At 46.7% G+C, this 19,282-nt stretch overlaps 1 protein-coding gene across 1 annotated transcript in view; it reads left to right on the plus strand.

Moving 5' to 3' along the window:
* CCDC180 (coiled-coil domain containing 180) overlaps positions 1-19,282 on the plus strand; it is an 87,298-nt gene that overhangs the window by 25,387 nt on the left and 42,629 nt on the right. The window contains 9 exon segments of the mRNA XM_011939465.1: positions 882-1,001; positions 5,587-5,666; positions 8,331-8,419; positions 9,277-9,399; positions 10,515-10,688; positions 12,057-12,172; positions 13,529-13,655; positions 15,657-15,696; positions 15,825-16,276. Coding sequence (XP_011794855.1) covers positions 882-1,001; positions 5,587-5,666; positions 8,331-8,419; positions 9,277-9,399; positions 10,515-10,688; positions 12,057-12,172; positions 13,529-13,655; positions 15,657-15,696; positions 15,825-16,276 — 1,321 coding nt within the window.

A 19,282-nucleotide genomic window follows, 5' to 3' on the forward strand; every position in this document is an offset into this window, starting at 1 on the left:
TTTGTTATCACTCATAACCCTGTGGACACTGGGGTGAACGAATGGACATCCTTCAGGCAAGCACTTCCCACCCTTGGGGAGCGTGTTTCCTTCTTCTCATGGGAGGGGCGTGAAAAGAGGTCCTTTCTCCGTGCTTCCTCTGCCAAGTGGCACTTTTGCTGTGGATGAAGGAAAAGTGTACGAAGGCCTACCTCCGTCTTGCCTTTCCATGTGACCTTGACCAAGCCCTTGAACATTCGGAATCTGTCTCTTCCTATGCAAAACAGGCATCCTAATGGACCTGTGATAGAGTTTCAGTGATCCAACCAGATACTGCATGGAAAGTGCCTATCTGGGCCTGGCACTGGGAAGCTGTTATAAATGCCAAACATCATCAACAGTGATAGCAATGGCTGCCGTTTACTGGGCATTTCCCATGAGCCAAGCACAGTGCTAGGGGCCTTGCTTGCATCATTTTACTGAGTGCCCACAAGTGCCAATGAGAAAGATACCATCATGAGTTCCGTTTTACAGAAGAAGGAACTGTGGCTCAGAGTAGGAGAAGGACTTGACCAAAGTTACAGAGCAGGCAGGAGGCGGTCAGGAGCCCACCAAATCTGAGCCTGCTGGTCTCATGCTGTTGGTGCCAGAGCTCCACTGACCTGACTATCGCTCCATTCTTTCCTCCATTTCTCCCTCCCCCATTTCTCCCTCCCACCCTCTCTCTCTCCTTTCTTTAGGGTCCTAGAGGAGAGGCAAAGGCTGGGGAGGAAGGGGCTGGGGGTGGTGTTAGGGAAGGAGTGCTGGGGCTCTGAATGCTCTCACCATGGTTCTCTTTCCCTCTCTCACTCCTGCCCTGCTCCTCCTCTCCCCTTTATGGTGCCAAAATGTCTGACCGCCAGTGAGTTCATGGCCAGTGAGAGTATCCATACTCCCCTGGCTGTGGTGAAGGAGCTAGAGGTCATGCTGAAGACCCAGAACGTCCTGCAGCAAAAGCGGCTGAAGCACCTCTGCACCATCTGGTATGGGCAGGAGGGGTGGCCCGGGAGGGGTGCTTCTTGGGGTTCAGTGGGGGAGGCAGAAATGGCCTACAACCTGTCCCCCAAGGCATCCTTCAGACTAAGTAGGCCAACTCCCAGCTCTCTGGCCCTGGGCTGGCCACCTAGGCTATTTCAGCCTCACTCACAAGAAAGGGCATGGCCCCTTTGCTGCAGTAAGAAGCTTAGTGTAGCTGCCAAACAGCTTGAAAGAAGCAATGAAAGGAGGTGAGGGAGGAGGAGGCACAGATCGGAGCACGCAAGGCCTGTGGCAAGGTGGAGGGGTTTGGACCTTTTTCTGAGGGCACTGGGGAGCGGAGTGGCTCCATGAGCTTTGCAGTTTGGAGGTGTGTATCAGGCATCTGACACTGGAGGCTGGAGGCTCCTGTCAGAGGCTGTGGAAGCTCTTCTCAGATGTGGGTCCACCCAGCCCTGATTTCAATTTCATGAGAAAGCTATTCAGTGGGGTGCCCACTGAGTGTTATAGATCCTGGAATCCACTGTCCAGGGAGTTCGTAGCCTTCACTCTCAGAAGCAGGATGGAGCTTGCCTGGTACTCCAAAGTGGAGGTACGTGTGTTGTGGAAATGCTCTCTAGTAACCTGGGACACAGATTCTTCTCATCTCCGCACCCCCAGGTCCTAACTTCTCCTAGGATGTAAAAGACTAGTAAGGCTCCACATGGCTTGAGCTAGAGGGCCTGCACCTAGGCAGGCACCTCCTACCCCATGGACAGTTAATTTCTTTTTTTGAGACAGGGTCTCACTCCGTTGCCTAGGCTGGAGTGCAGTGGTGCACTCTCGGCTCACTGTAACCTCTGCCTCCTGGCTTAAGCGATCCTCCCATCTCAGCCTCCAGAGTAACTGGGACTACAGCCATCACGCCCAGTTAATTTTTGAAGTTTTAGTAGACATGGGCTTTCTTCATGTTGGCCAGGGTGGCCTCGAACTCCTGAGCTCAAGCAATCCATCCATTTCGGTCTCCCAAAGTGCTGGGATTACAGGTGTGTGCCACTGCACCCGGCCCAGTTTTTCTCCTTGTGTTTGACATTTTGGACAGTTACATTTTGATCCAGGTGTAAAATTAACAAAATGGATATACATCTCAGAACAGGGAAAGTACTTGTGTTCTTTTCTATAATTCAACTTATTTCCGACTCTGAGCCCCTGTTCTTTAAGTTGGATAGAACTTGATCTTTCTGGGAGTCATATCCCTTGAGGCAAAGTTCTAGAATTTTCATGCAATGCCAGGGCTGCTGTTGGGATGTCTGGTTCTCAGTTATAGTTCACCCCAATGCCACTGGGTTCCTACTGCCTCCAGACAAGTGGACATAGGAACCTCCTCAAGGAGGCTGCTCTGAGCCCCTGAGTCTTCACACACAGGCAGTGGTTTCCCTCCAGGGCCCTCGGTCTTGCAGATGCTCCCATAGTGCCACCAGGAAGCAGAATCCAGGCTGCCACTGCCAGGCAGCTGCGTGTTCTGCTCTGTTTGTGTTTCCCCCACAGCCTCTTTGTATAGGGGTTGAGGAAATACCTGGTCCCCTGGGCTCTTAGCCTGCTGCCACAAACACCTTCTCACCAATGCACTAGACTCTCCCAAGAAATTAGGCTTTTGAAAATGAAAGCCAGAAAAATTTCTGGGCTGCCCTGCCACATCCCTCTCACAGGATGTCAATGTGGGTTGGCTGGTCACCTGTCTGACTGAAAGAGAGGGACAGGATCAAACACAGGGAGAAAAAAATGTACCCATAGACGTTTCTGGCCACAGCTTGGAGACACTATGCAATGGCAGTGTCTACAGGGGGAGCGGGCAGGCCATTGGACCTGGCCTGGAGGAAGGTGGGACAACTGCAGATCAAGGGGAGAGTGGGTGTTGGCAGGACCACGAAACTCCTTTGCAGTGGAAGTATGTAGAGAGGTGAGGTCAGGACACAATTCTGGCATCCAGAAGTGTGTCCTGTGAACACAAGTCTGGAGCACACAGGTCTAAAGGTAAAGTTGCAAAACCTTGGTCATAGATTCAAGTGAACATCAGTAGAGAAGGCTGAGTCTTGGGGCCTTGACAGCACCCAGAAAACCCACTGTGTAGATGACCCTCTCTTCCTCCCTGACCTGTCAGGCAGTGAAGAGCCTTCTAATCAAGCTCGAGGAGCTGTCCCAAGGGGACTGCCTCACAGGGCAGTGTGGGGATCCCACACCCCATCCTGGCCCACAGTTTCAGGCCCTTCTTCTGGAACCCCCTAATCTCCAGAAACTTGGTGGGGATCCTTGCTACTCAAATGCAGGGTCTGCTGGGAGCATGTAGTAGTGATAGCAGAGGGGAAAGTCTAGCTAACATTCCCCAAGACCTTGACAGGGAGATATCCAAACACCTGGGAGAATTCCCATGAGTTTTCTTGGCCCCAATAAGTACATGTGCATATGATTAAAAAAAATTTTTTTTTCAAAAAATAAAATTTGTATTTTGGAGTTATGTTCAATTTCTAGAAAAGTTACAAAGATAGCACACAGAATTCCTAACCCTAACTCTTCACCCAGTTTCCCTTAATGCTGCCATTCTATATACCACTGGACATTCATCAAAAGTGACAAATTCATTTTGATGCATTTCTGTTAACTAAACACCAGACTTCATCTGCATTTCACCTGTTTTTCCACTGGTGTCCTTCTTCTGTTCCAGGAGACCACATTACATTTAGTGTAGTACTTAGAGTTGAGATCGTGCTATGCATACTCTTGTACCTACCTTTTGCTCTTTACTGTCCAGTTATGAGTAGGGTTACCTGAATCCCTGTTTGCCCAAGACCATACTGGGTGACACATCTTGTTCTGGCATAATCATTCATAGTGACCTCTTTCACTGTCAAAAATGTCCTGATTTAGACAATAAATCATATGATCCCTCTAGCAATACACCTCTTCCACACCATTAAACATCATCCAATTTTTAGCGTCTTTAAACAACAATCATGTCTAGTTTCTCATAATTCTGTAAGTCAGCTGGGTGTGGGCTGGCTTGGCCAGGGCTGGGAGGTCTAGGATGGCCTCACCTGTGTGTCTAGAGTCTCTGCTGGGTCAGCTGGGTCCTCTCTCCATATACTTTCTTAGCTTCCAGGAGGCCAATCTGGGATCCTACGCACAGCGGGTGGCAGAAGGTCCCTGCAGGAGAGGACAAACCCTTGTACAGCCCTTCCCAAGCCTCTGCTAGGTTGTATTTCCTAATGTCCCATTGGCTAAGGCCAGTTACATAGCCACACCCAGATTACAGGACTGGAGAAATAGACTCCACCTCCCCCATGGGAGGGAGCTGACCATTTTTTAATCTGCCACACTATTTTTTAACTTAGATGTCTAATCAGATAAAGAAAATGTGGTACATATAAGCCATGAAATGCGATGCAACCATTAAAAAATGAGATCATGTCCTTTTGTAGGGTCATGGATGGAGCTGGAAGCCATTATCCTCAGCAAACTAACACAGGAACAGAAAACCAAATGCCACGTGTTCTCACTTAAAAGTGGGAGCTGAACAATGAGAACACATGGACACAAGGAAGGAAACAACACACACTGGGGCCTGTTGGGAGTGAGGTAGGGGGAAGGAGCGCATTAGGAAAAATAGCTAATACATGCTGGGCTTAATACTTAGGTGATGGGTTAATAGGTACAGCAAATCACCGTGGCACACGTTTACCTATGTAACAAACCTGCACATCCTGCACATGTACCCTAGAACTTAAAAACAAAAATTTTAAAAAGAATTCGGTGTCTTTTTCTCAACTTTTATTTTAGATTCAGGGGTACATGTGCAGGTTTGTTACATAGGCAAATTGCGTGTTGTGGGGTTTTGGTGTACAGATTATTCTGTCACCCAGGTAATAAGCATAGTACAAGATAGGTAGCTTCTCCATCCTCTCCCTCCTTCCACCCTCCACCCTCAAGTAGGCCCTGGTGTCTGTTTTCTTCTTTATGCCCATATGTATTCAAAGTTTAGCTCCCACTTGTGAGAACCTGCGATATTTGGTTTCCTGTTCCTGTGTTAGTTCATGTAGGAGAACAGCCTCCAGCTCCATCCATGCTGCTGCAAAGGCCATGATCTCATTCTTTTTTATGACACTATATTTAATGACTTCAGAAGAGGATTTGCTGTACTTTATTTAGACAGTTTTCTACTGTTGATGTGAAGGTTTTTTAATCATCATGTGTGTTTATGAACAGCATTGTTAAGTGAACATCTTAATACATAAACTTTACGTGCATTCTATAATGCCGTCTCAGATTAAGTCCCAGAAGGAGGCTTCCTTGGTCAAGGGATGGGAACAGTTTGTTTTTTCCACTGGAAAAATTATGTTCTTTTCTTTTCTAAGTAACAAATTTGTTACTTAGAATTTGTTGATTAAAAGACCTTTCAACCAGGTCATGTTTGAGCACCAGGAAATCCCCAGCAGTTCCCTTTGTTCTTCAGTATTTAAATCGACGATTTTCTGGAGCTATGTTTCTTGAAGATGCTACCCATTTTGGTTAGTAAACTTTTGTTCCTGTGTAGCTTACTCGCCGTATCTTCCTTCCCAGTGACCTCCTGCCCCCCAATTACAGCAAAACTCAACTGACTGAGTGGCATTCTTCCCTCAACTCCATGAACAAGGAGCTAGGTGAGTGACGTCTGCGGGACTCCACCTGCATTTTTCCAGAACTCTGTTCAAGCAGTCGCTTTGCTGAAGGTCATTCAAGTGAGTGGTGCGACCATCATGGGGAGGAGGGATGGGGGTGTGGCAGGAAGAGTGAGCTCTGAGAGCTTAAAAGGCCCCTCCTCCTTTCCCAAGACCTCCCTTCCTCACTGCCCAGCCTGCAGCTACACTAGCCACACCCTCTGACCCCTGACCCCTGACCCAAGCATGGAGACAGAGAGATGGCTCTGATGCCCTCCTTGAGGAAGGCCCAGGAGCATGCCCCAAGAGTGTGAGGTGGAGCACATGGTCTTGATGCCCAGCTCTGCTCCTCCCTGGCTGTGTGACCTTGGCAAAATCAGGGCCTCCGGTGGCCTCAATGTCCTCCTCTGTAAAATAGGGATGGCAAGAAGAGTAATAATGGTCCCTGCTTGTGGGGTGGATGGCCAGTGGTAGTCCAGTGCCTGGCTTACACAGAGTCCTCAATCACAAATGGTGATGTTTCAAAATGCTCTATAATAAGGGCAGTCAGGCTGTAAACTGTGTGCTGACTGCTGGTTTCAGAACTAAGTGTTGTTAGACGCCCCCAACTGCCTCATTTGTTGATGTGTTGTCTGGCTGCTTTCACTCTAAATGGCAGAGGTGAACGCAGATGGCCGCTGACTTAGGATGGTTCAACTTAGGACTTTTTGACTTTACAGTAGTGTGAAAGTGGTACACATTCAGCAGAAACTGTACTTCAGATTTTGAATTTTGCTCTTTTCCTGGGGGCTGTGGTGCCTGGATACGTGGTGTGATACTCCCTGGCAATGCTGGGCAACGGTGACAAGCTGCAGCTCCCAGTCAGCCCTGTGATCATGAGGGTAAACTAGTGTACTCTGTTGCCAGATGATTTCGCCGAACTGTAGGCTCATGTATGTTTTCTGAGCACATTTAAGATAGACTGGGCTAAGCCGTGATGTTCGGTAGGTTAGGTATATTAAATGCATTTTCAACTGAAAATATTTTCAACTTACGGTGGGTTTATTAGGACGTAACCCTATTGTAAATAAAGGAACATCTGTAGTTACAACAGAGACTGTATGACTGCAAAGCTAAAACAGTTTACTCTCTAGCCCTCTATAGAAAAGGTTTGACACAGCTTGCTCTAGAAGATATGTAATAAATTTTTCGTCTCCTTAGAGGATCATAGCAACCTAGTGAGGTCAGTGGTATCATTGTCCTCTCGTAGTAAGAGAAGGGTTTAGTGGCACAGAGAGGTGAAGTATCCTGCCCAAGGTCACACAGCCAATGAAGTGTCATAGCTGGACTTAGCTTGGGTACTTCAGCTAGTAGTACACACCATTGCTTCTAGGGCTCTCAGGTTTATAATACTAAGGGTGTTTCTGTATGAGCCACAAGACTAAATAATAGCAATGGCTACCATTCATTCAGTGCCTCCTACAGACAGGCATTGTCCTGAGCCCTGGCATTCAGTAGCTGGCTCTGCCCTCGGGCACTTCCAGTCCAGAGCAGAGGTCAGAGCAAGCAGGGAATGGACAGGTCCCCAGTCGTGGGAGCCATAGTCAGGGACACAGCTGGTTCAGGGTCATGGAAGACATTGACAAGGAAATGATCATGTGGTTGAGAACTGCAAGGGAGGTAAGAGTCAGCCAGGCCAAGAGGGAGGAAGCATTCCAGGCAGGGATACAGTGTAGGGTGCCCTGGAGGCAAGACAGGACTGGGGCCTTTGGAAACAGGGAGGGGAGGTTGGAAGATGCAAAGCAGCCGGACTCTACTGGCCACGTGGGCTGCACGTGGAAGTCTGGGCTTTATCCTTTGGACAGTGGGAACTCAGTGGAAGGTTCTGAGCTGGGGTGATGACGTCAGGGGGTGCAAATGGCCCAGAGGGATGCAGGAGTGGAAGCAGGGGGACCTGGGAGAGCCCATCAAAGCGGCCTCACGGAAGGGTGTGGACACCTTGGCCTAGGAACAAGCCTGGGGACAGGAAGAAGCAGATTTAGAGTTTCTTCTCGTCAGTTCTAGCATCTGTCAACCCTCCCAGATATCCTAAATCTATACCCAGCTGCCATCCCCCTGCCCTCCTCCCAGCCCTGTACAAAGAAAAACCACCACAAAATCTCTGTGTGGTCTTTCAGTTTCTAGAAATTGCTAACAGCACTAAACCAGAGTTGCTTATCCTAGACATCAGAGTCACACTGAGTTTATTATAAGCTGGGAAACTGAAGGGAGGAGAAATAGAGAAAATAAATAAAAAAGCAAGCTTCCACGCATTCTGCTAGTGCCTTCAGTTTTTCAGGGATGAACACAGATAGGATCAGTAAATGCTCATTGATCTCCACTCTCATTACTGGTTTACAACTTGGTGCAGCTTCTCAAAAGGAATTTCACCAGCCCTGAAACCGAGTCAAGAGTCAGGGCCAGAATGGATTCAGAACAGATAATGACAAGCTCTTCATTTGAGATCCTTATCTTGGGGTGTCGGGGCCTTTGTAAGGGGACACCAGCCCCTGATCTGAATCGGGACCATTGATCTTCACCTAAATAAATGTTGCTGTGGAGGCACTTTGCTCCTTTGCAGAGGGGACACTCCCCTTTCTAATCCTCTCTTCCTTGTGGACTGATTTGCTTTGTTTTCTGCCCATGGAGACACCTACCATGTGGACTGCATGATGCGGATCCGCCTGCTGTATGAGAAGACGTGGCAGGAGTGCCTGATGCTTGTGCAGAATTGTAAGGTGGGCACCCTTCCTGCAGCCTGAGAAGAGGAATGCCTGGGTGGGACCTGAAGTGCCTTCCCTGGCCCCATCCCCACTACCTTCCCCTCCCCAGCTATTTCCCCACCTCACTCCCACACACCCTTTAGCCTCCATCCAGGCTTTTCTTCCTCACAGAAGAAAATGGAGTGGCTTCCTAGCCCCAATGCCTGGTGCTCACTGGCCTCTGGGCATTCTGAAGCTGTTCCTTCTGCCCAGATCCCCTCCCCAGCTATCCCTGCCATCTCGCAGGTTTTAGCCCATCACCTCCTCCAGGAAGCCCATGTAAGGTGAAGTGTGCACTCTCAGATCACCTCAGACTTCACACTTGACTCTGTCATACACAGCACTGGGCGTTGTTTATAAATGGAGGTTGTGTCCTGGGGATTATTGCAATGCGCCCCCTTCGTAGATAGGCCTGACCCCACTTTCCCCTCCACCCTGCCCACTGCATAACAGAGTGAGACAGTAAACTCGCTCCCAAACCCAAGCACAACTGTGACTTGTTCTCTAGGATAGGGGAACTATGGAGTCAGAATGTCCCTTCCTGCCTCCTTGGTAAGATTGTAAGCAACACCTTCACCCCCAAAGCTTAACTGTTGTGAAGTGTGTTCGAGCTGAGGGTCCCCCTTGGGGAGCCTCACAAGAGCTCCTGCATGCCTCTCCAGCCAGTTTGCACCCAGCCCTCCAGACCCTAAGGGGAACAGAATTCATGGGGTGCAGGCCCTTCACCAGGAGCTCAGGTCTGACTTGAGCAACACTGAGGCCTGTAGGATGCAGTTGATGCCTGCGGGGACCTCAGTCCTAAAGCAGGCTCTGCCTTGTCCCGCACACTCCAGAAGCAGCTGCTGGACTGGAAAGCCTTCACTGAGGAGGAGGCAGAGACCCTGGTGAACCAGTTCTTCTTCCAGATGGTGGGAGCACTCCAGGGCAAGGTGGAGGAGGACCTGGAGCTCTTGGACGTGCGTGCTGGGGACTGTTCCACTGGGGAGCTGAGGTGGGGTTGGGGGTCCGCGGGGTGCTGGCTGTAAGAAGAGCCCAAGAGCTCCAACTTGCATGTTCCTAGTGTGTCCACTCACCCTTGTCAGACCCTCTCAGAGCAGCCCCCTTATGCTGGCCACTGCAAGCTCACCCACCCAACTCCTCCCAGCCACCCACTGACATGGGTGCTGCACAGAACTCCAGGCCATGAGCGCTGCCCGGCCATTGCTGACCCTGGGCACTGAAGGGCTGTGGAGGCACAATAAGCCCTCAGCCCAAGACACGTGGTATCTTGAACCGGGGTTGGCTCATGTTTTCTGTGAAGGGCCAGATGGTGACTATTTTAGGCTCTATGGGCCATCAGGTCTCTGACGCACCTTGTCAACTCCACCAGTGCCACACAAAAGCAGCCCTAGGCAATGCAGAAACAAATGACATGGCTGTGTTCCAATAACTTTATTGACAGACACTGAAATTGGAATTGTATGTCATTTTCATCTCATTAAATATCTTCTTTTGATTATTTTCCAGCCACTTTAAAACTGAAATATCTGTGTGTAGCTCACAGGATCAAACAGAAACAGGTGGAGGGCCAAATTTAGTCCACAGGCAGCAGCTTGCCTAGCCCTCACCCAGATGAGGGCGTAAGACACATGCCTTTTTAAAAAGGTGGGTGGTGTGTGAGGATGTCACAGCAGGTGTGGTGTTTGGCCCAGATGCCATGAGTAAGGGAACTCCAGAGAAGGAAAGATGCCCAGGCCAGCATTGCTGTGGCCTTCTGAGTGCCCAGCCTGTTTTTTAGGAATGGCCCACACTCCATCTTCTTCCTGTCAGAGACTTTTGTGGAGCATAGGATATGTCTAGAGATAGGACTTGAGGGTCAACAAGACTAAGGGCAGGGCCTTGGGCAGACCCAAAACGCTGTCCCAGGGAGGGAGGACCAAGAGCCCCGGTGTAGCCTAGAAGTTGACCTTGAGGGATGGTGTCTGGGCAATGCTGTTCAGTCATTAGAGACAGGGGGTCCCACAGGTGGGCCCTCTTCCTGGCCCTGGGACTATCAGCCCTCAAGTCCCTTCTCTGGGCTCTGCCGCTGCAGAAATCCTTCGAGACCCTGGCAGATCAGACAGAATGGCAGAGTTCGAACCTCTTCAGGTACTTCCAGGAGGCAGTACAACTGTGGGAGGCACACCAGAACGAGCTGTTGGTGCAGGAGCTGGAGCTGGAGAAGAGGATGGAGCAGCACCAGCAGAAGCGCAGCCTGGAGAGCCAGGTGAGGCCCACACCAAGGGCTCCATTTTTCACACCACAAACAGCAATGAACTCAAACAGATCCTTGACCCAAATGGAGAACCTTTAGCTATGAAATTTGTGCAGATGGGGACATTAAGGCTCATGTTGGTCATGGGATCAGATGGGAGTAGCAGAAATCTGGAACCAAATGTGTCTCTAAGAGCTTGCATGAGAGACAGTCAGATGGTTCAAATAAGGAGATGATTAAAGGATGGTATCATGAAATCACACACTTCATTGCCATTCAAAGAGAATTTTTTCATAGGTTCACAATGCTTAAAGAGGAAGAGAATAATGTGAACCAACCTCAAAAGGAATACATCCACAGGGAGTAAACAAGGTACATTAGGCACTTTGTAAGCTGCAAATCTATTAAAGTCTAGTTGTTCAATTAGGATGGAAGCAGGCTTCCATGGGAAGTAAAGTCTAATAAAAGCTTCAGGTGTGCCTTTCTATATGCCATTTCTCCGGAGAAACTGGCTTGCAAGTTAACACAGTGGACATCTGTGATGGCACATAGGTCCCTGGAAGCCAGAGGGTAGTGCCGGTGCTGGTGGTGTGGCTTCATAGCCCCAGTGCCTGTCACAGCCTGAGCTCTGTCTCGTTCAAAGAAGCCACTGACAGAGTGAAACCTGCCTCAGCCTAAGCTCTCAAAGTGTCAAACTCTTGAGTATTTTGAAGTCCAGTAGTTAAGGTCAGCAACTCACATATGGGGGATTGATAAGGGTGACATCACATTCCCAAGGTGAAGGGGGGAATAGCTGCAAGTTCTCACATATGGGATCTGATAAGACATCATATTCTGAAAAAAAAAAGGGGAAGACACCCCAAGTTCTTATTACAGACAAACGTGTCAATCACATAGCAAACTGTGCACATGTTGGGAGTCATTTAAACGCTCTGTAACTCGGGCAATCTCCTGCCTGCACAGGAGGTCAGCTGGCCCCTGCTCTGCCTGCTCTCACACAGTCCGGGAGATGGGGGGACAAACTCAGCTTCTGATTTCAAGCACGACTGGTGAGAAGGAGAGCGAGGAGCAGGTGTAGTGCAGGCCTGACCAGGTGGGTGGGTGTGAGGACCCTGTCTTCAGGGGGTCCCATCTGAGCTGGTTCCCCCGGTGGGTATGATGTAGGCAGGGAAGAACATTGCAGGCAGAGAAAAGTCTAGAGGCCCATAGTGGAGAGAGGGAGGGCGGTGGCAGATTAGGTGCCCCATTTGTAGAAAGGAAGTCCTGGATCTGCCGAGGCACCTGGGCCTCAGTTCCAGCAGCAGGGTCCCTGCAGGTCACTTACACTCTGTGAGCGCTGGAGGTCACATCTGCTTCTCTTGTTTTGGGGGTGGCTTCCAGGTCCAGGAGGCCCATCTTGATAGGCTCTTGGACCAACTGAGGCAGCAGAGCGACAAAGAAACACTGGCATTTCACCTGGAAAAGGTCAAAGATTATCTGAAGAACATGAAATCCAGGTAGGCCAACCAGACTCCAAAAGACAGGAGGGGATGGTCAGGAATTCATCTTCAAGGTCAAGGGCAGCCTGCCCAAGAACCCAAGAGCCTACCGGCAGGCTTAAGATGAAAATTGTGCCTCTCAGCTTAGAAAGCATTGTGGCCCTCTGCAGCTCTGCTCTCAGCCAATAAAGAAGCTTCCAGGGAGAATTTTTAAAAGTTTGTGGAGGGAGGTTTCAAAGCAATGTGGCTTCAGTTCAAGAACATGGGGCCTTCTTTTAAAAATTTAAAGATGTGGGTAGATCACCTGAGGACAGGAGTTCAAGACCAGCCTGGCCAACATGGTGAAACCCCACCTGTACTAAAAATACAAGAATTAGCCAGGTGTGGTGGCAGGTGCCTGTAATCCCAGCTACTCGGGAGGCTGAGGCAGGAGAATCACTTGAACCCAGGAGACGGAGGTTGCAGTGAGCGGAGATCATGCCATTGCACTTCAGCCTGGGTGACAGAGCAAGACTCTGTCTCAAAAAAAAAAAAAAAAATTTAAACATGTACATTCTTGTTAAAGGAGGAAAAAGAAGTTAACCACTGCAAACATATAGAGATTTTTTCCCCTCATTCCTGCCCACTTTTCCTTTTTCATGGACATATACATTTATATATATGAATATATACACATATATAGTGTTTTAAAAATAGAGGTTGGGTTATACCATGCAAATTATTGTATAACTACAGATATACTTCCATTTTTAAATGCCATGTAGCATTCATTAATGTAGATACTTCATAATGGTTTAGCAATCCCTCAATTGATTAGCTGTTTTCTGTTGGTTCCAATTTCTCAATATGGCAAGCTGTTGTCTGTGAACTTTCTTCCACCTTTATGACTTTGTACAACTGATTCTATAAGGATTGTTCACAGAAATGGAATGACACTGCCCATTGATTGCAGTACTTAGATTCAGAAGGCAATTCTGATTACTTTAGGCAAATAAGTAACCCCATGAGCCTTGGTCTCCTATCTGAGAAACAGAAGTCTGGACCTTGGGGCATTTGGGAGTTTGATGGAATAATGTAGGTATCATCAAGTTCAAGGACAGCGTTAAGACCAAAGACAGGGTTGGGACCCTGGACAGGGAAAGGGAGCTCATGTTACAAGCAGAAAAGTCTCTTGTATGTGTTTTCCAAACTTTCTACAAAAAGTGTGTATTTCTTGTATGATCAGAAAAATAGCACAGCCAAGGACTGCTGCTAGAAAAGAGCAGCCACACAGCAGCTCTACACAGAGCTATGTGCCAGATTGCAGCCCATCTCCTTGGGGTCATGGGTGTGGTCCCTGGCTGGGGTCTCCTGTCTTACCTACCTACCTCCCAGGTATGAATGTTTTCACACCCTCCTGACAAAGGAAGTGATGGAGTACCCAGCAATCATACTGAAAGAACTCAACTCCTACAGCTCCAACCTCAGCCAATACTTCTTTGTGCGTGAAATCTTTGAACAGGTATGGAGAGGGCGATGATATACCCATTCACTCATGAAGAAGCTAAGGGAGAGGCTGACTTCTTGTTATGATCTGCCTAGACTTTGAAAGCCATCCCTAACCCTACAGAGTTCAAATCAATGCAAGAAGAAAGAAGCTGAAAATCTCTAAAGAGACCATCTCTCTCAGTATAAAAGAGGCTGAAGGGTTCAGAAATCAGGGCTCCAGCCTGAATGGACTTATAATGAAAAGGTTAATTTATATGGTGCTTGGAATTCCATTTATCATACCTACCACTGCCACATAATTCTCCTAAAATATAGCTTTGACCCACCTACTCTCCTGCAAAATCCCTCCCTAACTGTGCAGCCCCCACCAGATCCAACTTACAGTCCCTAGATAACCACAAAGGCCCCACTCTCTCTGCTTTCCACCTTGACTCTCCCTGGTCCAGCAGACTCATCCCTTTTCTGGCATGTGCCCCCTACCTGCTGCCCTTCCTCATGATGCTCCCTCTGCTGGGGCCCCTCTGTCTCCACATATCCCAAACCCACCCATACCTCCCGTTCACTACCAAGAGAAAGGCTCCCACTCATTCCGCCTGACCCCTCATCTCACCTTGCTCAGCCCCTGCCACCTCTCAGGGCTCTGAACTATTTTTTGCTTGGTTGCTGTCGAATACAGGAGTCTGGAGCACCCAACTATAATGTATTTCTTAAAGGGCAAGTATGCCTTAATTTTTATTCAACTTTGATTGCCATTAGCACAAGGATCTTGCACATAATTCAGACACAATAAATGCTCTCTGGGTAAATGCATGAATACCTGGGATTCCCTGGTTTGAATCCCCCAGTGCTCGGCTCTTTTCCTGCACACCAGCCATAGTCCTGCCTGGCCTGAATGGAAATGCTTGTGGTTGGCACTGAACCTGGCCAAAGGTTTCCCACGTATACAGGACACCTGGCTGCTTCCCTGAGACTCTCTCCTCCCAGAAGAGATTCCTGTTTAGATTGCAACTAGATGCTCCCTCTGCCACCTAGGTTGAAGGGGAAGCTCAAGCTATAGGATGGTGAGCTCATTGCCTGCCCTTTGATATCATTTGGGTCACCTGGGTTAAAGGTATAGGCACTATTACGATCTCCATTTCATGGAGGATAACAATAAGCCCCATAGGGTTTAGAGGACCTGCCCAAGATCACTTAGCTTGTCAGGAGCCAGGAATCAAATCCAGACCTGCAAACTCCACAGCCTACACTGTTATCCATAACACAGAATATCCAAAACTTCACTGTGAAGTAAGCCTGTGAAACAGGAAATTCGCAGGGCTTACAAGGGGGCTCTCAAGATCATGTAAACCATGCCCATTGTATCTGTTCCATTTAGCACAGAATGCAGCAGATTTCTGCCCTTCGTTTGCATCCCTCGGTTTATATTTTTCTTGCCCTTTGCTCCAGATCACTGCCAAAAAATATATCATGATGAGCTTTTATTCCATGTCTACCCATTGTGTGCTATAAGGGTTTGCTAGCCTTCTTGGAATTAGGAAAAACTGGTTCCCTGGATTGAGAACAACCCAGTTATCCCAGGGAACTAGGTTGGTCAAGGCCTGCATCAGATATTAAAGGGGAGGGATGGGTACTTCTACTTAAAAGAGATGCACTTAAAAGTGGTACTCTGGACCGGGCACCGTGGCTCATGCCTGTAATCCCAGCACTTTGGGAGGCCGAGGCGGGCGGATCATGAAGTCAGGAGATCAAGACTATCCTAGTTAACACGGTGAAACCCCATCTCTACTAAAAATACAAAAAATTAGCCAGGCATGGTGGCGGACGCCTATAGTCCCAGCTACTCGGGAGGCTGAGGTAGGAGAATGGTGTGAACCTGGGAGGCAGAGCTTGCAGTGAACCGAGATCGCGCCACTGCACTCCAGTGCAAGACTCCTCTCAAAAAAAAAAAAAAAAAGTGGCACTCTGAGGAAAGACAGTGCAGGTCCTTCAGTGACTTGTGGTTTTTTCCTTATAGAACTTGGCTGGAGAAGTCATTTTCAAATTCAGGCAACCAGGTAACACTTTTTCAGTTCAAGTCTTATTCTCTCAGACTTCACTTTTATGCCTTTGTGGATTGGGAGGCCCAATCCAGGCAGCATCAGTAAATTGTCTCTCCTTGTGCTTTGTTGTTTATCATCAACAGAAGCACATGAAAAACCCTTCCAGAAGAGAATGAGGAAACTGAGGAAGAAGCAAGGGTCTAAAGAGGACATGAGCAGAAGTGAGGAAAGCATAAGTAGTGGGACAAGTGCTGCCACATCAGTAGAAGAGATGGAAGAAGAAAATGATCAAGAAATGGAGTCCTTTATAACTGAAGAGGTGCTGGGGCAGCAGAAAAAATCTCCACTGCATGCTGAGATGGATGAGTCCAAAGAAGACTCTATTCGGGGATTGGAAGAAATGCAGGTTGAAAGAGAGAGCTCCTTAAACCCATCCCTAAATGAGGAGAATGTGAAGGGTCAAGGAGAAGAGGAGGAGGAGTCACAGGAAGAAGATGAAAAGGAGGAAGAGGAGGAGGAGGAGGAGGAGAAACTGGAGGAAGAGAAGGAGGAGAAGGAGGCACAGGAAGAGCAAGAGAGTTTATCTGTGGGTGAGGTAAGCCAGCAGCTGATTCATTCGTGGGCACAGAGAAAGTTTGCTATGCTCATTTTGTGTTTATCCCTAGTGTAAGCTGGGGTCTTCAGTGGCCCAGTCTCCATAGAGGTGCAGAAAGAGAATTACAAAAATATTCATACTTTAAAAAAAATTTTTTTTAGGTTCAGGGGTACATGTGCAAGTTTGTTATTTAGGTAAATTATGTGTCATGAGGGTTTGATTTACAGATAATTTTGTCAGCAGGGTAATAAGCATAGTACCCAATATTTTTTTTTTTTCTGATCATCTCCCTGCTCACCCCATTTACCCTCAAATAGGCCCCAGTATCTGTTGCTCCCCTCCTAGTATCCATGTGTTCTTTGTTTAGCTCCCACTTAAAAGTGAGAATATGCAGTATTTGTTTTCTTTTCCTTTGTTAGTTTGCTTAGGATAATGGCCTCCAGCTCCATCCATGTTGTTGCAAAGGACATGATCTCATTCTTTTTATGGTTGCACAGTATCCCATGGTTTATATGTACCACATTTTATTTATCCAGTCTATTGTCAATGGGCATTTAGGTTGATTCCATGTCTTAACTATTGTGAATAGTGCTGCAATGAATATATATGCATGCATGTGTCTTTATGGTAGAATGATTTACATTCCTCTGGGTATGTACCCAATAATGGGACCGTGGGGTCAAATGGTAGTTCTAAGTTATTTGAGAAATTGCCACTCTGGAATACACTTCCACCAGCAGTGAATAAGCATACCCTTTTCTCTGCAATCTTGCCAGCATCTGTTGTTTTTTGACTTTTTAATAATATTCATTCTGACTGTTATGAGATGGTATCTCATTGTGGTTTTGATTTACATTCTCCAGTGATTAGTGATGTTGAGCACCTTTTCATATACTAGTTGGCCACATGTATGTCTACTTTTGAAAAGTGTCTGTTTGTGTCCTTTGCCCACTTTTGAATAGGATTGTTTGGTTTTTGCTTGTTAATTTAAATTCTTTATAGATTCTGGATATTAGACCTTTTCAGATGCGTAGTTTGTAATTATTTTCTCCCATTCTGTAGGTTGTCTGTTTACTCTGTTGATAGTTTCTTTTGCTGTGAAGAAGCTCTTTAGTTTAATTAGGTCCATTTGTCAATTTTTGTTTTTGTTGCAATTGCTTTTGGCATCTTCATCATGAAATCTTTGCCAAGTCCTATGTCCAGAATCGTATTTCTTGTTTTATCTTCCAGGGTTTTTATAGCTTTAAGCTTTACATTTAAGTCTTTAATCCATCTTGAGTTGATTTTTGTATGTGGTATAAGGTAGGGGTCCAGTTTCAATCTTCTGCGTATGGCTACCCAGTTATCCCAGCACCATTTGTTAAATGTGTAGTCCTTTCCTCATTGCTTGTTTTTGTCAGCTTTGTTGAAGATCAGATGGTTTAGGTGTGAGGCATTCTACTCCATTGGTCTGTGTGTCTGTTTTTGTACCTGTATCATGCTGTTTTGATTACTGTAGACCTGTAGTATAGTTTGAAGTCAGGTAACATGATACCTCCAGCTGTGCTCTCTTTATTTAGGATTGCCTTTGCTATTCAGGCTCTTTTTTTCTTGCATATAAATTTTAAAATAGATTTTCTGATTCTGTGAAGAATGTCATTAGTAGTTTGATAGGAACAGCATTGAATCTGTAAATTGCTCTGAGCAGTATGGCCATTTTAAAGATATTGACTCTTCCTATCCATGAACATGGGATGTTTATGGTTTATAGTATATACCCAATAATGGTATTGCTGAGTCAAATGGTATTTCTAGTTCTAGATCCCTGAGGAATCGCCACACTGTCTTCCACAATGGTTGAACTAATTTACACTCCCACCAACAGTGTAAAAGCATTCATATTTCTCCACATCCTCTCTAGCATCTGTTGTTTCCCAACTTTTTAATGATCGCCATTCTAACTGGTGCGAGATGGTATCTCATTGTGGTTTTGAATTGCACTTCTCTGACGACCAGTGATGATGAGCATTTTTTCGTGTGTCTGTCGGCTGCATAAATCTCTTCTTTTGAAAAGTGTCTGTTCATATCCTTTGCCCACTTTTTGATGGGGTTGTTTGATTTTTTTCTTGTAAATTTAAGTTCTTTGTAGATTCTGGATATTAGCTCTTTGCCAGATGGGTAGGTTGCAAAAATTTTCTACCATTCTGTGGGTTGCCTCTTCACTCTGATGGTAGTTTCTTTTGCTGTGCAGAAGCTCTTTAGTTTAATTATATCCCATTTGTCTATTTTGACTTTGGTTGCCATTGCTTTTGGTGTTTTAGTCATGAAGTCCTTGCCCATGCCTATGTCCTGAATGATATTGCCTAGGTTTTCTTCTAGGGTTTTTATGGTTTTAGGTCTAACACTTAAGTCTTTAATCCATCTTGAATTAATTTTTGTATAAGGTATAAGGAAGGGATCCAGTTTCAGCTTTCTACATATGACTAGCCAGTTTTCCCAGCATCATTTACTGAATAGGAGATCCTTTCCCCATTGCTTGTTTTTGTCAGGTTTATTGAAGATCAGATGGTTGTAGATGTATGGTGTTATTTCTGAGGCCTCTGTTCTGTTCCATTGGTCTATATCTCTGTTTTGGTACAAGTACCATGGTACAACTACAACCATGCTGTTTTGTTTACAGTAGCCTTGTAGTATAGTTTGAAGTCAGGTAGCGTGATGCCTCCAACTTTGTTCTTTTTGCTTAGGATTGTTTTGGCAATGCGGGCTCTTTTTTGGTTCCATATAAACTTTAAAGTAGTTTTTTCCAGTTCTGTGAAGAAAGTCATTGGTAGCTTGATGGGGATGTCATTGAATCTATAAATTACATTGGGCAGTATGGCCATTTTCCTGACATTGATTCTTCCTAGCCATGAGCATGGAATGTTCTTCCATTTGTTTGTGTCCTCTTTTATTTCGTTGAGCAGTGGTTTGTAGTTCTCCTTGAAAAGGTCCTTCACATCCCTTGTAAGTTGGATTCCTAGGTATTTT

The sequence above is a fragment of the Colobus angolensis genome, unplaced genomic scaffold (assembly GCF_000951035.1).
Source record: "Colobus angolensis palliatus isolate OR3802 unplaced genomic scaffold, Cang.pa_1.0 Scaffold181, whole genome shotgun sequence".
NCBI classification, from domain to species: domain Eukaryota; kingdom Metazoa; phylum Chordata; class Mammalia; order Primates; family Cercopithecidae; genus Colobus; species Colobus angolensis.